Here is a 17,018-nt window from a genome sequence, read left to right on the forward strand (position 1 = left end):
TTTCGAACAGAGACTGTTCTTCTTCTGGGCACCGTCCTCATCATTGGCATGGTATTTAAAGGGTTAGGTGTGACGTGTTTAAAGGTTCATGCGAATTGTGGGTCAACAGCCCGGAGGGAAGAAAGGTTCCGTACGGGTTTTTACGGCCGGAGTGAATGGCTGCTTTGTTAGAGTGTGGAGGGGATTATGTGAACGTAGTGATCTAGGCTACAGACCGGTTACAGAAAAATGGAAGGTTCACGAACACGTGGACGAAACGGGACAACAGGCAAGAATTGGCAAGCATAGCGAAAGATAAGGAGGTTAGTGGTTACGTGGGGAAAATTCCAGAACAAGCAAAGGGTTTTTTTTTTTTTTTTAGTATTTGTAATGCAAAGTTGTGGCATGCAATAAAGAAAGTAGAAAGCAGTGGCCATGCATAACATAACAGATGATAATGGAGGTAGAAGGGAAAAGCATATTTTATTTGTGAAGTGTTTCTAGGGTGCCTTGTGATTTGTTGATACCGGACGGGTGAAGAGCGTTGAACTTGTATATGAGATAAGACTCCCTATCACGTCTGTCACGTGTGGATCTAAACCCGGTTTCTAGAATATATAGTTTAATGTTGTCAAAATTGTGACCAGGAACGTTAAAGTGTTCGGCGACTGCTTTGGGGAGTTTGTTGGACGTGTCGGTTCTGTGTCCGGTAAGGCGGTTGTTCATTTGTTGGCCGGTTTCACCAATGTATTGCATAGAGCAGTCGCCGCATTCAATGCAGTATATGACATTGGAGCTTGTGCATGTGAATGCGTGGTTAACGGGGTGGGTGTAATTGCTCGCAGTGCTTTTGATGGAGTGTTAGCGTGTTGAACGTGCTTGCATGTTTTGCAGCGCGGGAGGTTGCAGGGTCGTGTTCCCGTGTACGGGGTGCTTGTTTTGCTGATTTTGGCATTGACCAAGGAGTCTGCCAGGTTTTTTGCACGTCGGTATGTCACCTGTATAGGATTTGTGAATATATTGCTAAGTCGGTCACGGCTTTGGAGGAGGGGCTCGTGCTTCTGTAGAATGGCTTTGATGTTTGGAAGTGCGTTGCAATATCTTGTGATGAAGCTTATTTGGCACGCGTCAGGATTTTTTCGGTTTTCCAGAACCTCGTCTCGATCGAGTGTAAGTGCCTTGCGACGGAATTCGGTTAGGAGGGAGTCTGGATAGTCCCTTTGGGCAAGTGTACTGCAGAGTTCGTCAAGCTTCTCAGCGTAATCTGTGTCGTTTGAACAAATTCTGCGTAGTCTTACACTCTGCCCATTAGGAATTCCAACCTTACAGTGACGCGGGTGGTGACTCTTGAAGTGAAGGTATTGTTGTTTGTCAGTTGGCTTTTTGTACAGGGTTGTGATGAGGTTGCCGTTGTCTAGTGATATTGTGGTGTCGAGGAAGTTAATTAAGTGAGTTGACTGTTGTGATGTGAACTTTATGTTGCTATGCGCGGTGTTCAGTAGATCTATGAACTTTTGAAATTCATGTTCCCCGTGTTCCCATATTATCAGTATATCATCGATGTATCGAAGGTACACCGTGGGTTTCAATGAGAGGGCGCTGAGAACTTTGTTTTCTAAGAACCCCATGAAGATATTTGCGTATGTGGGTGCAACAGGTGTGCCCATACTTGTACCGTGTACTTGTAGGTAGTGTTCGCCATTGAACTCGAAGTAGTTCAGTTTAAGGACCAAGTCCATTAGAGCGAGTATGGTTTCCGTGTCTTTTCTGGTGTTTGTTGTTGAAAGGGTATTGCAGAGGGCTGTGATTCCGTCGTTGTGTGGGATGTTGGTATACAGTGATGTCACATCCAGCGTGGCTAGTATTGTGTCCCTACCAAATGTACGAGTGTTGTTTATATCTCTGATTATTCTGAGGAGGTGGGGTGTGTCTTGTACATGCGATGGCAGTGTTGTCGGAATATGGTTTAAATAGTGGTCCAGGAATTTCGAGAGTCTTTCTGTTGGTGTGTTGTTATTAGATACAATTGGCCTGCCGGGGATGTCAGCCGTATAGAGCTCGTTGGCGTGTACCTTGTGGATTTTGGGCAGTAAATAGAAACGACCTGCGCCTGTGTTTGATGGGGTGAGATATCTGAGGTCATCACGTGTGATGAGCTTTCGTTCGTGGAGGTCCTGTATGGTATGGGTTATTAGCGCCGTGTACTCCTTTGTTGGGTCATGGTCCAGTTTGAGGTAGTGTTGTGTATTGTTGAGTTGCCTATGAGCTTCAGAAATATATTTATCTGTGGGCCAGATGACGATACTCCCACCCTTATCTGCGGGCTTGATAATGATATCATCTCTGTCAGCTAGCGCTTTGATGATGTCACGCTGTGTTTTAGTGAGGTTGTGACCACGCGAGCTTTGGGAAATACCGCGAAGGATGTCGTTGCTTACTTGTTTAATGTACAGGTCTAATGCGGGTTCTCGGCCGTGATTTGGTGTCCAGGGTGATGGTAGTCGGAGGTCGTTGTTGTTTTCTTGTGTTGTATGAGCGAAGAATTCTCTAAGGCGTAGCCGTCTCGCAAAGTCTGATATGTCTTTGTGGATTTCGTATTCGTTAACAGAATTGAGTGTAGGGCAGAATGTTAACCCCCTAGAGAGGACTTGTAGTTCGTCGCTGGTTAGTGAGCGTGATATATCTATTACGGTGCTTGCGTCAGCGTTTTCTCGGGGTGACTCAGCGATGTTGCGGAGAGTTGTGGATGTGGTGCTGGAAATTATTTGTTCGGCTGCTGCGTGTGTCGTGTTAGTGGGTCCGGTATCCGTGTCGTTGTTGGAATTAGGTTTTCCGAGTTTTGAGTGTTCCTTGTTAGCTAGCTCGCGGTTGAGTTGTTGAATGTGTAGTTCGAGAGTGTTTGCCTCCGCGTCGGTGAGACTGATATTGTTCATATGGGCCTGGATCGTAGCGAGTTGCGCGTGGCACTGTTTCTTTAATATTTCTAGAAACGTACGGGCTGTGTTGTTAAGGGCTGATGCCCACTCTAGCTCTAGTTCAGGTGTCAGTTTTCCTAATGCAGGAACTGTTTTAGGGGTGAGGCCTTTAGGTACTGTGTTGTGAGCCAGGTGGTGGGTGTAGATCCGTAGATGATGTAGGTATCGGCTATGTTTCTCCATGAGTTTTCGCATTCGTAGAAAGTTCGTTGACTGCATGGTAGGCTGGTGATTAGATAGTCAACGGTGTTTTCTGCGTGATGTGCGCGTGCGTCGTGTCTGTGGGGTCGGTGGCTGTGGGGTCAGTGGCTGTGGAGACTCGCTGTGTTCCTCGATGTCATCTGTCTGTGTTTGCGTGCTTGTGGTTTTCCGTGTCACAGTTTGCGTGAACTTTGTGTGTGTGCGGGTTGTGTTCGGAGTGTTGTCGTTTGCCGCGTGTGTATGCGTGGGTGCAGTGGTCGCTGTGGTCCCCTTTGATGCCATCGTGTGTTCTGGCGTGTTTGCGGTGCTGGCACTTAAAGTGTAAGCTGGTTGATGATGTTGTGTTTGAGCGTTTGTCAGTGCAGGACGGCATCTATGAACCATTAGGTGTTTGATGTTGTGTGCCATAGCTCGTACGCCTGCGTGGTTTGGGTGGATGCCGTCCCGAGCGAGGTGTGCTTCAGCGTGGTATTCGAAAGCTGCGTGTGTGATAACCATAACGTTGGTGTGTACCTGACGCATGTGGATGAGGTGGTTGTTGACAGCGCGCGCCTTCCTGTCGAACTCGTGTAGCCATGTGTCCTGGTATATGTGTGCTCGGTGTTTGTTCTGTCTTCGGGGAAGTATCGTTGTCAGTACTATTTCAGCGCCTGGTCTGTTGTTTGTGATGAAGGAAACTAGTGCTTCGAATTCCTGGATGACATGTTGTGCTGTCGACCGTGCGATGTCGTTGGTCCCTATGTGGAGTATGAAGTGCGTGATGTTCGGTGGGGCGGCGGTTACATGTGTCATGATGTCTCGTATTTTTGCGCCGCTTGAAAAGTGTATGTGAGGTCCGTGTTCTCCGTGTGGGATGTGTTCGTGTATGTACTTGTAACAGCTGTCCCCGAGGAGTGCGACATGTGAGAAAGAGAGGACGGGTTGCTTACCTCCTGAGGCCATCGGATCGTCAGTAGCGAACGTAGATGGGTAGAAATCCAGCGAACCGGTAGAATGTTTCGCTATGCTTGCCAATTCTTGCCTGTTGTCCCGTTTCGTCCACGTGTTCGTGAACCTTCCATTTTTCTGTAACCGGTCTGTAGCCTAGATCACTACGTTCACATAAGCCCCTCCACACTCTAACAAAGCAGCCATTCACTCCGGCCGTAAAAACCCGTACGGAACCTTTCTTCCCTCCGGGCTGTTGACCCACAATTCGCATGAACCTTTAAACACGTCACACCTAACCCTTTAAATACCATGCCAATGATGAGGACGGTGCCCAGAAGAAGAACAGTCTCTGTTCGAAATATCGGCGGCTTCTGTCCTGAGGCAACTCCCTTCCTACATTCTACCGGTTCGCTGGATTTCTACCCATCTACCAACAAGAACAGGTGGATGAGTGCATTCTAGTGATACCCAGCACGTCTCTAAGTTACTGTCGACATGAATCATATGCGAGAGCAGATTAGACCTCACGGCCAGAAGTACGCCGCCTCCCCTCCCTGACGCACGATCACTACGATAAATAGTGTATGCTGAAGATTGACGGAATATTTCGTGATCTCTAATATTCTGTGACAGCCACGTTTCTGTGATGGCAATGAGGTCAGGGCTGTGGTCGTCGATAGCAGAGGATATAGCATATACTTTTGACATCACACTACGTATGTTTGTGTAGAAAAGCGAGAGACAAACGTCTTGTGGCCGTGAAGTCAGGACTGGACAGCTCGAAACTAGTTATGGAGCACGTTTCCCAGCATCTATTTCTTTGACGGAATTCGTAGAACAATCGTACTCGTACCGCTTGTTGTCGACATGCAGTGTGTTGAGACGCAACTTATATGGTGATGACAAAGACTTTGCAAAAGTAAGGAGGTGTTTTCTAGCCGTACGTATGGCTGCTGGATAGTCGTTGCTGACCGCCATTCCTGTACCCTTGAGATTAGGTGCAGCAGATATGATACATTCCTTTTTTTTTTTAAATGAAGAAATTTGACAATGATTGGTCGTGTTTTGTTCGGCTGATAACGACCCAATCTGTGTGCACGTTCAATATCATTGTCTGTGACTGGGATGTTGAGCCTATCAAGGCATACTTTAACAATGTTCTGCTCTGACTCGGCCCATGACTCCGTTTCGTTATCAGGGATTCTGAAAAAGAGAAGGTTGGAACGTCGCTGCCTTGATTCGAGATCGTCTATGCGAGAGCGTAGTCGCGTGTTTTCGCTCACTAGGTTTGCTATCGTGGTTCTCATTTCGCTAATTTCTTTCAATGCCGCTGTTACGGAGGCTACATCAGTCTCGATTTTGTCTATGCGGCTGGTTATGTCAAGCAAAGCAGTCTCAGTTGTCTCCTGATTTGTTTTAATGGCTGCAGTCTCAGGCAAAAATCTGGAGTGGGACCACTTCAAAGTGGTTTATTGGACAGGTCCCACTTTGAGTGTGGGACCACTTAGTGACTGGGACCAGTTGAAAGTGGAACCAGCTTCACGATGGTCCCACTTGAAGTGGAACCAGTGGAATTGATCCAGTGGTCCCCTCTGCTAAGTGGTCCGGGATCCGTCCACTTAGCAGCTGGGACCACTGAATGCATGACCGAAAATAATGGGTAGAAATGCACATATTGCTCAAGTAATTACCGTTTATTCTGCTAAAAGCATACACTGAGCAAAAAGAAATAATCAGTACATCTCTACATTTACATACCACGTAGTATAAGTCTGATCACTCACTGTGTCTAGACAAAGCATATGCCTGACTGTGCGATGCACTCACGGACCACAGGGAGCTTTCGTTCGTTGGCCACCTCACATCTTGTATTTTCTTAGAGAAAATGACACGACACTCCTGTTTTCCATGCAGGTCGCGACATACACCCCATTCCTCTTCACCGTACGTTCGGAATCTTCTTATCCTATTTCTCTTTCACTCTTTCACACGTATTCAATTCAAAGTTCCTCCGAAGTTTCTAAAATGAAACATCTAATTAATAGTAATCAAAACATCACGGTCTTCACTCATACCTGCAAACATGCGCGACGTGCAGTCCGATTGGCGTTTCACAGTGCGTTCTGGCCTCTACGCCGTTTACGTCTTCTTTTCGTCAAAACTCTTCCGGGAAATCGACAATGTGTTGCACAGGAACCATTGCCATCGCATTGTCCTACAAAGCGCACTGAAACACACGTAAATACTGCACAGGAGATACACCATCACCATCCTTGCGACGGTTACTGAAGACAAACAACTTGCTGCGACGCGTCGAAGTTCTCTTCCAACTGCCACACCTGCCACTCTCGCCCTCTCGCTCCGTCGCTCGCCTCTCGCTCTCTCCTCTCCCTCTCGGCTCTCGCCGTTTGAAGTCTCGCGTCTTCACATTGCATGAGCCTCTGCAATTACATTTTCTTTTTTTGTTGCTGTCTTTCTTCTAGTATTTAGCTTAATTTTTGTTGTTGTTGAGATGTATTTTTTTACATTTCCCTGGTACTTAATATGTTATGATATTCACCTCAGATGAGAATGTGCACGAATTGGAGTTACAGCATTCGCAGACGCACGCACCTGGATAAACAGCAATAAAAAGAGACGATGCCTGTGCTAAAATAGATCAGAGTAATAAATCAAACAAAACATGGCAAGTGTGGACAAGATGAAATCTCAAAGGGGGAAGCTGGGAAGCTGCCCAACTTGGAGTCTCAGCGACCATTCTGGGAACAAAATGGTATCTGTGAGGCTCCAGCTGGAACTTCTGGAGCCATCTGAGACCAGAGTGGTACCACTGATGTCACCAAAGTGGAACCAGCCACTCCACTTGAGAATCCAGCTGGGACCATCCACATTCAACTGGAACCATTCCGGGACCATCAAACGTCCAAGTGGAACCAGTCCAGATTCAACTGGAACCATTCTGGGACCAGTCCAGATTTTCGCCTGGGGTGTCATACAAGAGTTTGGCTTGACCGGCGCTTAGGGCGGGCAAAATGGACACCGCTTCAAGTAATTGCTGAAGTTTGGCGTCAGTCGAGGGGCCTGGGTTGAGCTCAACATCACCGGCCCTCACAAGCAGAATTGCAAGTACATTGTAACATTCGGATACAATCGTGACTAACGCCTGTGGGCTCGGCAGCACGAAAAGACAAAGGTTGTTGTTTTTCTTAGAAAACATACAAGATGTGCTACCAACCTGTATAACGAAAACAAGAGGTCTGTAAGATGCCATTGTCCTCGTGCCGCGGAGCCCACTGACGATCCCGTGTTCACAGCCGGCTTTTGTAGGTGTCGAGGCTATCCATGACGTTCCCGAGCGATAGTGCAGTTCGTTATCACCGCGGGAAAAACGGGTTGATGCCGTACGACGTTCATGCAGACGAGCAGTGTTCAAGGGCAGCAGGCAGCCGTCGTTTCCGTTCCAGAGAAAGTAGATGCCTGCGTCTCCTGCCGCTGATGCACACGCGAACAGCTGTATAACGAAAACAAGAGGTCTGTAAGATGCCATTGTCCTCGTGCCGCGGAGCCCACTGACGATCCCGTGTTCACAGCCGGCTTTTGTAGGTGTCGAGGATATCCATGACGTTCCCGAGCGATAGTGCAGTTCGTTATCACCGCGGGAAAAACGGGTTGATGCAGTACGACGTTCATGCAGACGAGCAGTGTTCAAGGGCAGCAGGCAGCCGTCGTTTCCGTTCCAGAGAAAGTAGATGCCTGCGTCTCCTGCCGCTGATGCACACGCGAACAGCTGTATAACGAAAACAAGAGGTCTGTAAGATGCCATTGTCCTCGTGCCGCGGAGCCCACTCGCTACTCCTGCGGCGTGTCGTGTTGAGGAAGAGGAGGCCGGTAAACCAATGAACCGCCTTGGAAACGTTGCCTCCTACTTTAGTGCTGTCCCTGTACTGGGGTCTCATCGCTTTTAATGACACACGAAACAGACTAATTCTTAGCTTTATTCATGCACGGTCATTGCAGGCACCGTTCCACGTCTGCTGAAGTGCTGTCACCTGTGCTGTCGTGCTGTCCCGTCGTGCTTTTTGTGACAAGCGAGATATTTCACGCCGGTTATATACACCGTGATGAGCAGCTCAGGCTCTCCATTCATCATCGTTCGTGACGCACACGTATCACCACACCCGATTTCAGTTGTGGCGCTACGTATGTTCGTAGGTATGAGTCGTACGATTCAAGCCTCAATAGGAAAACCGGATATTTTTAAGTATGCTTTCCGTATTTGCGAGTGGTGAGGAAGGTCGTGCACAGGGTGAACGTGTACCGTGGAGTGAAAGAGAGAGGACTGGTGGACGGGAGTCAAAAAGGAGAGGTCACTGACCGTCAGACCTCACCGTGCGACCTCTGGCATTGCTGCCGTCAAAATACGTTTTGCTTTAAAATATGTGCCGTGCAAGTGTGATAACAGTCTCACGCTCTTAACGCCTGACACCCTTTAAAGAGTGAGCACCGAGAGAACTTATTAGTGGAGAGGCTATCCTTTGTAGATGTTTGAGCTTACGTCCGTCGATGACCTTTAAGGCTCATTCAGACATGTGTTTCAAAAAGCGGCGCCGCCTCAGCGTTCGCAGCGCCGCCGAGAGGGGCCTGTCACACATAGCCGAGCCGCCATTCTGAAAACGCGCTTCGTTGTTGTTGCTACGTCAAGATCGTACCGACACCCCCTTCCAGCTCTCTTCCACAAAACTTACATTGTGAATCATGTTATCCATTTTATAATTATCGTGAAGTATTTCTGCTGGAATCATCAATCGTTGGAACGACAGACGTGACACAATAGCAGGGAAAGAACGGCAGAAGAAGCGAGACACATGTTTACCTATACCGACGACCAACACACCGTCACACACAAGTCATGTTTATTTTCGTTGAATCCGTGGTTTGCGCAAATTCCCGGCTCATCGTAGACAGCTCAGACACCAAACAACTATTGGTGACAAGGAATTTACTGATGCGGTAGCACCAAACACACACACAAATGATAAAAGATCCCAGCGCGGTATCGGGAGGCCCGCCATTGCTCGCCGGCGCCAAAACCAAGCCACCTCCACCACTCCGAGCGCTCCGATTGGCTGAATGAAAAGCGTTCGCCTTTCTTCCCTCCGAAGCTGCAGCACGGAGCGGTTCTCGAAAAGCGGCTGGAAACGCTCCGCGGCTCGCGGCGCTGTGAACGCGAAACGCGTAAAAAAAAAGCGCATGTGTGAATCCAGCTTGACGTTGTTTGATAGCGGCACCTCTATCATGTTGTACCATCGTTATGTGGCGCGGAGTATGCTTGTTACTCTGTTTGATATATGAGACATACTAGGTATATCGAATTGTATATGGAGTTATCGAGACATGCTTGTACTGTTCTATATAGACTCTTTCCGCAGTACTTTGAGATCATTCTGTTGTTTGGCTGGAACATATACAAGGACATCTGCGCAGTGCGCGGGAAGCGGGCCTCCGGCGTTTGAACACAAGTCTCATAGACAGCAAGATCGTGAGCGCTGTGGCTGAACGGGCGCACCGTCTTAGGTTCAGTCTTGGGATCAAATTAAAGAGGCAGTCCACATGATTTCGAGGCCTCTGTCAAAGAAAAGTTTGGCCAACTCTCAAGTTCCTTCTCAACACGGAGGGGTCGATGGTCTAATTGATAAAGGGTGTTCCTCAATGTTTGCCGAGTGCTAGAGTGGAAGCGGCGACAGATGACCAGCACATGCTCCGCCTGTCGTCCGGGGTTGCGCTTGTTGAACACGAGTCAGCGCCACCTATCCCATCAGGAATGATGCAGTTAAAGAGACATTGAGGTGCGGGCGATGGACTACGCACTCTAATGGGCGTGACATTTTATAAGGCTAGCAGTTGATGCAAATGGGATCACTTTGTGTAAGAAAGGAGTGTTGCACGTCGTTGCATGGCCACATATGTCTAGTAGTAGTGAAGCAACGTACTTTGCTTCAGATACGCGAAATCAGACGCAAATTATTTGCACTTGTCTTGTCATATACAGTTATGTTACTCAACGGAAAGATTCCTTTCTTACCATATGTCACTGCGTCATAGTTTCCTGAGAAGGCATGCCTGTAAAAATAGAAACGTCCCGTAAAAAAAAAAGAACAATATCAACAGATGATGAACATCGGTACCATAGAACAGTCGCCATTTTGCTGTTATCGTTAGGGCGTCGTCACAATTCTGATATACTATTTATTATAGCACTGCATTCCATCAGTATATTTAAATGCAACATCTAATCGATCCAACATCATTCAGATTTGCCTGAGGCTATCAGCATGAATGTCTATGAAAATTTTCAGCCCTAGTCAAAGACAGCCCTATTGAAAAATCCTACAAACTTTCTTACAAGATTAGAGGTTCTTTTTAGAAATTCTCACAGAGGATGGGGATTCCTACAGACATTCTTACAGAGAACATATTTTGGGAGAAAAGATGCAGAGCTCTGTAAGATCTCTCACGGCTTCTAAGATAACTTCACAATTTCTCTCATAATCTGTAAGAGAACTCTTTCTCATAGAATTTCTCACAGCAACCCCCTCGAGTGTCATGTGACAGACTGGTGCCGTGTTTCTCTCTATATATACTGGTACACTCTACTGTGTTTCACGTTTCACTGTCTCAGACTGGTGCCGTGCCTCGACGAAAGATGATCTAGTAGACCGTGGCATTCGTAGTTTGACCCATTGGCGCCATTGCATTTGTGTAATTGAGTACAAGCGTCTTAAAGAGGTTTACAGCTTTATTTATTTTTGCGCAGAAACCGAGAGTGGCCTTATTACGATTGGAAGGAAATATACCCACCCCTCGTGTTTTGGAGTGCGAAAATTTATTTCAGAAGGCCAGTTCCTCCCATTGTTTCGACTGGCCGCTGAATCCGTCCATGCATCGCGTCAACTGTAGTCAGTTTCATGTGCTGTTTGCGTGAGGTGCTCGGTCTAACGTCCAAAATTTTAAAACGATTGAGGTATATAAACTAACGGTAAAGGTACGCTAATACCGGAAGTACTGTACTGAAGCTTCCAAAATTGTGTATTTAGAATATTGTCGATCTCCCGCTAAAGAAAATTATATCTTCCCCAGCGAACCATCAAATGTCGTATTTGTTCACTAGTTGTAGTATCCTCCTAGCCTCTTCATTTTTCGGTAGTGGTGGGAGATGAGGCAGTACGACAAACACTTGCACATTATAGAATAATGACATTTCTTGTCTTGTCATGTATGTGCTGTGCATTGTCTTTATGAATTCATGCTGTATTTGCTTAGATGTCGCTTGATTGTACATTTGTATTGCATCTTTTTTACAACTTTCTTGCTGTGCAAGTCAAGTTGTGCTTGATACTCTTAGACAACTGTGTTTGTGTAGCGAGCCAAAATGCATGACTACTCTGGATGCATGACTACTATGCATCTTTATTTGTAGACGATTTTTATGCTCTTTTTGCGGACTTAAGACATTCTGCTTTCGGCACCTTCTGTATTCTGCACATTCTGTACCAAACGTAAGACACCATGTAGATGTGTTTGCGGTCTTACGTTTGGAACAGAAGGAGCAGACTACGGAAGGTGCATAAAGCAGAATATGTTAGGTCCATAAAAAGAGCATGAAGATTGAAGCAGCGTTTGTTCTTCTCCTATTGGAATGCTATATGTCTCACAATAATTATTAACATTAACCCCATTTCATGACCCCATTCCATTTCTTTAATTCCACCAATAAAAGATTTAGGACCGGTAACCGTACTAGCTAGCCCAGCGGTGCTATAGAGATTGACATTATCCAGCACGGAAAAAGCACAAAGACAAGGTTATTTCGCCCTCCCCCTCTTCTCCTTCTCTTCATTGGCATCATCATTACAGGAGTTTTCCACTAAAGAAACTGGTGCAACTGATGTGGGGTTGCGGTCCTCACACTAGTGAAGCCAAAATCTCCATTTTATTTTGTCTTAAAACCAAACCGAACCATCGCCCTTGACCGTGTGGCACCCAGACCATTACATTCCAATTCTATTCTGTCTGCGAAAAAATGCCTAATTCCATTCCCATTTCATTCCCAGGAAAGTTTTGTATTGCCAACTGTGGGATGGGACAAGCGTAAGCTTGCCCACATCACGGTTCAGAAATAGTACTGACCTCGCCCTAAAAACGAAGAGCAGGCATGCACTACATTGTCTCCCTCCACGGCGATCATTAGAACGCCGGTCTGAAGGGAGACGGCCGTTTCGAGCTGTTTGGCTCTCACCGGCACAGCGTAGGGAAAGTTTCTGCCATTCCATTCCAATTCCATTCCGGGCTCTGATAAATCTGGAATGATTCCGGAATCAATCCAACCCCAGAGTGGCAACTCCGCTACCCTGCTTTCAGCATTCGTATATTTTTTACGGTGTCATGTGTATACAGGTGCCGCTTGCGTCGATTTCCGTCGTATGAATGTGTGTATGAGTGAGAAAAAAATGTAAGAGTGAAAGGAGGGTGAGTGAGAGTGAGTGGCTGGTTTGTCGTCCCTTCAGATGACGCACCCCGAAAGTCGCTGGAGAGGCGTGTTAGCTTAGCTCAATTGGTAGAGCCCTGGACCGGTAATCCAGAAGATGTGGGTTCGATCCCTACAGCTGGCTAACCTTTTCAGTGACTTTCATCTTTAATCGTTGATTTCTTAGGCATTTGTGGCTTGTTTGTATCTGTCCCTTCTATGTTGTTCCAGCCTCAGAACATCAGTTTCTTTCTTGTACTACTGTATATTTCGCGTGGGGTGTTACGACATTGGCTCTGCAACCAGTGCTACACTACACTCTTAAAAATGATGGCGGTGGTGGTGGTGACGAACCGGCTTGCCGTTGTTGGCCTCACTATGTTGTTGGTTATGTGGGCTGCGTCACGACTGTAGCCAGGATGAGATGATATGGTGTGATAACAGGTGAAGGAATGATGACGGACGAAATTTAAGATTTTGGGCTGTCACTGCAGAGTTGCCGAGGAGCCCGAGCAGTACTTATAGCCTTTGAGCGAGGCCATACTCCTGGAGAAAGTAGACAAGGCTGCGAATTTTGGAGTGTCTTTCCGTGAAAGAGCCTTTGGGATGTAGGACATCATCCACCGTACAGTTCCTGCAATGGCCAAGGTATTTCTCTCGCACCGCAGCATATGCACAGCAATGCAGTAGGATGTGCTTGATAGTTTCAAACAACAACTTTACTTCAGTATAATGGGTGGGGAGTTTCATCGCCGGGGGCGATATTCTACCCCATTGCTGGAGGTGAAGCAGGGAATGAAGGAATGGGTCCCGTTACAATAAAGATCGAAGTCCTTTGGCGTTCAAGTCGATGTTTCACCGATACCTATTGTTTCAATTTTCGATACCGTTACCGATAGTTTCAATTTGCTGACAATGTATGCAGTTTGCGTTGTCTAGAGAGCCAACCTTGAATAATTGTGATTTAGTGAAAGCGCTTCTTGTTCGCAACCTGAAGAGCAGAGTTTGTGTACTGCGGAAAAGTCCTTTCTGCGGGAGATCAAGTCGATGATTTTCCAGGATGTCCCGGATCCCAGGGTGCTGCATAAGAACTATTTCATTGATGAATAATTTCTGTCGTTGTCTCCCGGGGTTGGTAAACTAGGGCTAGTGCTGTGGTGTGCAGCAGATGCTGGTTGGTCCGCTTTTTCGTTGCCACTAATGCCTACGTGGGAGGGGATCCATTGCAGGGAGATGTCTCCACCGATTGTCTTGTGTTGGGCACATGACGTTCTGATACACCGGGCTAGAATGCTATTGCATGTGGGGTTCATCACCATTTGCAGAGCGCTCCGCGGGTCCGTGAGGATGACAGCCTTGGTGATTCCTTTGACCTGTACCGCAGCTGCTGCATGTAATATTGCCAGAAGCTCAGCCGTCGTAGAGCATATTGGCTATCGAACTGATTTTCCTTGCCATGCCACATTTAAGGATGGGACATAAAAAGGAGGATGTAGCGCTCCTACACTCTGCGTCAACAGAGCCGTCTGTGAACACCAGAGTGTGAGCATGAAAAGTGTTACTAATTAGGACCTCAGCAGCTGCCTTGGCTTCCAGTGAGCTGGATTCGCCCTTCTTTCTTAGCCCTGGAATGTGCAACGGGATATTGGGCATTACTTCACGCCATGGAGTAGCAGGTCGTGGGATACATTCCTCGTACGGTAGGGCGCAATTGGCGTGCGACCTAGCCAGGCGACCTAGGGACGTTGTGAGGTTGTCTTGAAGACCGGTGAGGAGTTGTTTCTTGCCCAGAAGTGTTGCGTTGTCTATGAACTGGAGCCCTCTGAGTTGGTTGGTTGGTGGTTGGTAAAATAACAAGGGGAGGTTGAGTTCGCACAAGCGAATTCTGCTACCATAAAAAAAAAAAAAGAAAGGAAACGGGACGATTGCACCACAGAAGGCGCGAGCGCACCGCAAAAGTTCACCGGTGCGAGCGTCTCGACCGCGACCACGCAGGACCGAGCGCGCCGTTCACATCAAGGATCATAGTAATGTCCACGCACCGTCTAGTATAGGGTTTCTAGTCCAGATTTGAGTCCAGTCTGAGTTTTTAATGGATGCTGACGAGCTTGGCTAGGTAATGCCAAAGAAGCTGGGTAGACCAAGCGCTGTTCATATACCGGCTCGATGGAGACGCTCGAGGTTCAACCATTGCGTTGGCGACAGGTCAACGTTAGGCGTCGCATACAGAATCCGAGATAGATAAAGAGCTCTGTGCAGAGTGAGCATGGATCGCGCATTACAGCCCCATGCTTTGCCACTGATTCGTCTGAGCAAATTTAGCGATTTCTTCTCTTTAACAATGGTTTCGTTCACCTGCTTCGTCCAGCGTAAGGAGCTGTCAATAGTGACACCAATGTATATGCATGCTTTACATCTTGGAACAGGGATGTCATTGATGCTTAGACGTTGGAAGTCCCTACTAACGTGTTTCCTTGGGGGGGGATGCAGACAAGACATTTGGACTTTTCTGATGATATCTCAAGCCCTCTCTCCGACAAGGACTCGTTGATGGCGTTTAGTGATACGTCGGCTGAGTCGCGAATCTTCTCCGTGTTCGTTTCTCCTATGCGGAGACAGATATCATCGGCGTGTATGGTCAGTTGTGGCGCATATGGTGTAGGGCGCATTCGTTTGTGGATCCCAGCCATGATTAAGTCGAACAGCGTGGCGGACAGTAGACTGCCCTGCGGGACCCCTCGCTGAAAAGATTTTGTAGAACTAATGTGGCCGCTAACAGACACGTCGAACTTTCTGTCTGACAAAAAGTCTACAATGAATCTCATGAGACGCCCAGTGATCCTGGCTTCAGTTAGCGCCAATAAACAGGCCGAGTGCTTTACAGAATCGTACGCTTTCTTCACATCTATTAACAGGGTAAGAGCGAATGCATTTGACTCCCTCACGTGCCGGACTCCTGTGGCCACTTCAGCAATTGCGTCCGATGTACCTCTGCCTTTCCTGAAGGCTGCGATACGTTCAGGAAAATGGTGACCTTGCTCTAAAGCCCATGACAGCCTCTTTTGAACAATTCTTTCCAGTAGCTTGCCAACACACGAAGTGAGAGCAATGGGACGATACGAGGACAATTGATCAGGCGGTCTGCCCTTCTTTAATATAGGGATGACACGGGCGTGTTTCCAGTCAGGGGGTATGCTTCCCGAACACCAGACCTTGTTGAATAGCTGGAGGAGAGAGACAAGTTGTTCGTCGCCTACGTTCTTCAGGGCCTGATTCGATATTCCGTCTGGTCCACCAGACGGAATATCGAATCAACCCGCTGCGCGCTGCCGCTGCGCTATCCAACGGCGCTGCGTCGTTTTAAGCCCTCCTGACAGCTTCCTGTAGCTCAGTCATGGTAATGTCATCATCTGTTGGGGAACCATCGGAAGCTGAGACCATAAGCGATGGACGAGGATCATTGCAGCTGGCCACTTGAGCTAGTGCTGTGGCAAACTCTTCTGCAAGATCCTTAGGCTCTTTTTTTGATGAAACAGACAGCGTGACCAGCGGGTTTGACGGTTGAGGGAGGCATTCAATGGCTCTCAGTGTACTCCATACTTTTGTGACAGGGGTGTGAGCATTAAGGGACTCACTAAACTGCTTCCACTGTGTGCGCCTCAGTTTTAATACTTGTCTTCTATGTGCAGCCGAGATTCGCTTGTACGAGATCCAGTCGACCTCTAGCCCGGTTCTTATTGCTCTTCTCTGTGCGCGACGTCGCACGGCTCGGAGACTGAGGCACTTAAGGTCACGAATAGGTACGTCGGAAAGGGAAGAAAAAAGAAACACTGTCAAGGAGCCTGCGAAGAGGGAATCACACACGTAACATGAAAAACGGTTAGGAGCAACTAAGATTTATTTGAACAAGAACTTTCGTGCAAGAGACTGCACTTCTTCAGTCTCTTCTTCTGCCGTCTCTTGCACAAAAGTTCTTGTTCAAATAAATCTTAGTTGTTCCTAACCGTTTTTCATGTTACGTCAGGAATAGGCATTGAGGCGGGGTAAAATACTGTCTTCGTACTATTTGCCAAGGACGTCTTTATACAGTCGAGCAGGTCATCTGCCGTGGAGTTGGCCAGTCCCCTGTCTGTATTTCTCCCAGTTCGTTATTTTCTTCGTTTTCCTGGGCACGTTATTCTGACGTGGGGGCGACAGCACAATAGGGAAGTGGTCCGAACCCCATGTGTCGGGCTCTGTTTCGCACTGATATCCGGGTGATATCCGGGGTAACCAGGGTGAGATCAATGGCATTCATATATCGAGGCGGCCTCATACACGTCGGATTACCATTTTCATGACAACTAGGTCACTGGTAGCCAGGTAGTTAGCAATGGCGTTACCTCTTCTGCAATTCCTGTGACCACCCC

General features: G+C 47.5%; 1 protein-coding gene across 3 annotated transcripts in view; it reads right to left on the minus strand.

Annotated features, from left to right (window-relative positions):
• LOC135369228 (uncharacterized) overlaps positions 1-17,018 on the minus strand; it is a 197,821-nt gene that overhangs the window by 79,659 nt on the left and 101,144 nt on the right. For all 3 annotated transcript variants that reach the window (XM_064602860.1, XM_064602855.1, XM_064602852.1), the window contains exon 5: positions 10,168-10,205. In XM_064602860.1, the coding sequence (XP_064458930.1) occupies positions 10,168-10,205 (38 nt within the window). The remainder of the gene's footprint in view (positions 1-10,167; positions 10,206-17,018) is intronic.

The sequence above is a fragment of the Ornithodoros turicata genome, chromosome 1 (assembly GCF_037126465.1).
Source record: "Ornithodoros turicata isolate Travis chromosome 1, ASM3712646v1, whole genome shotgun sequence".
Lineage (NCBI taxonomy): Eukaryota > Metazoa > Arthropoda > Arachnida > Ixodida > Argasidae > Ornithodoros > Ornithodoros turicata.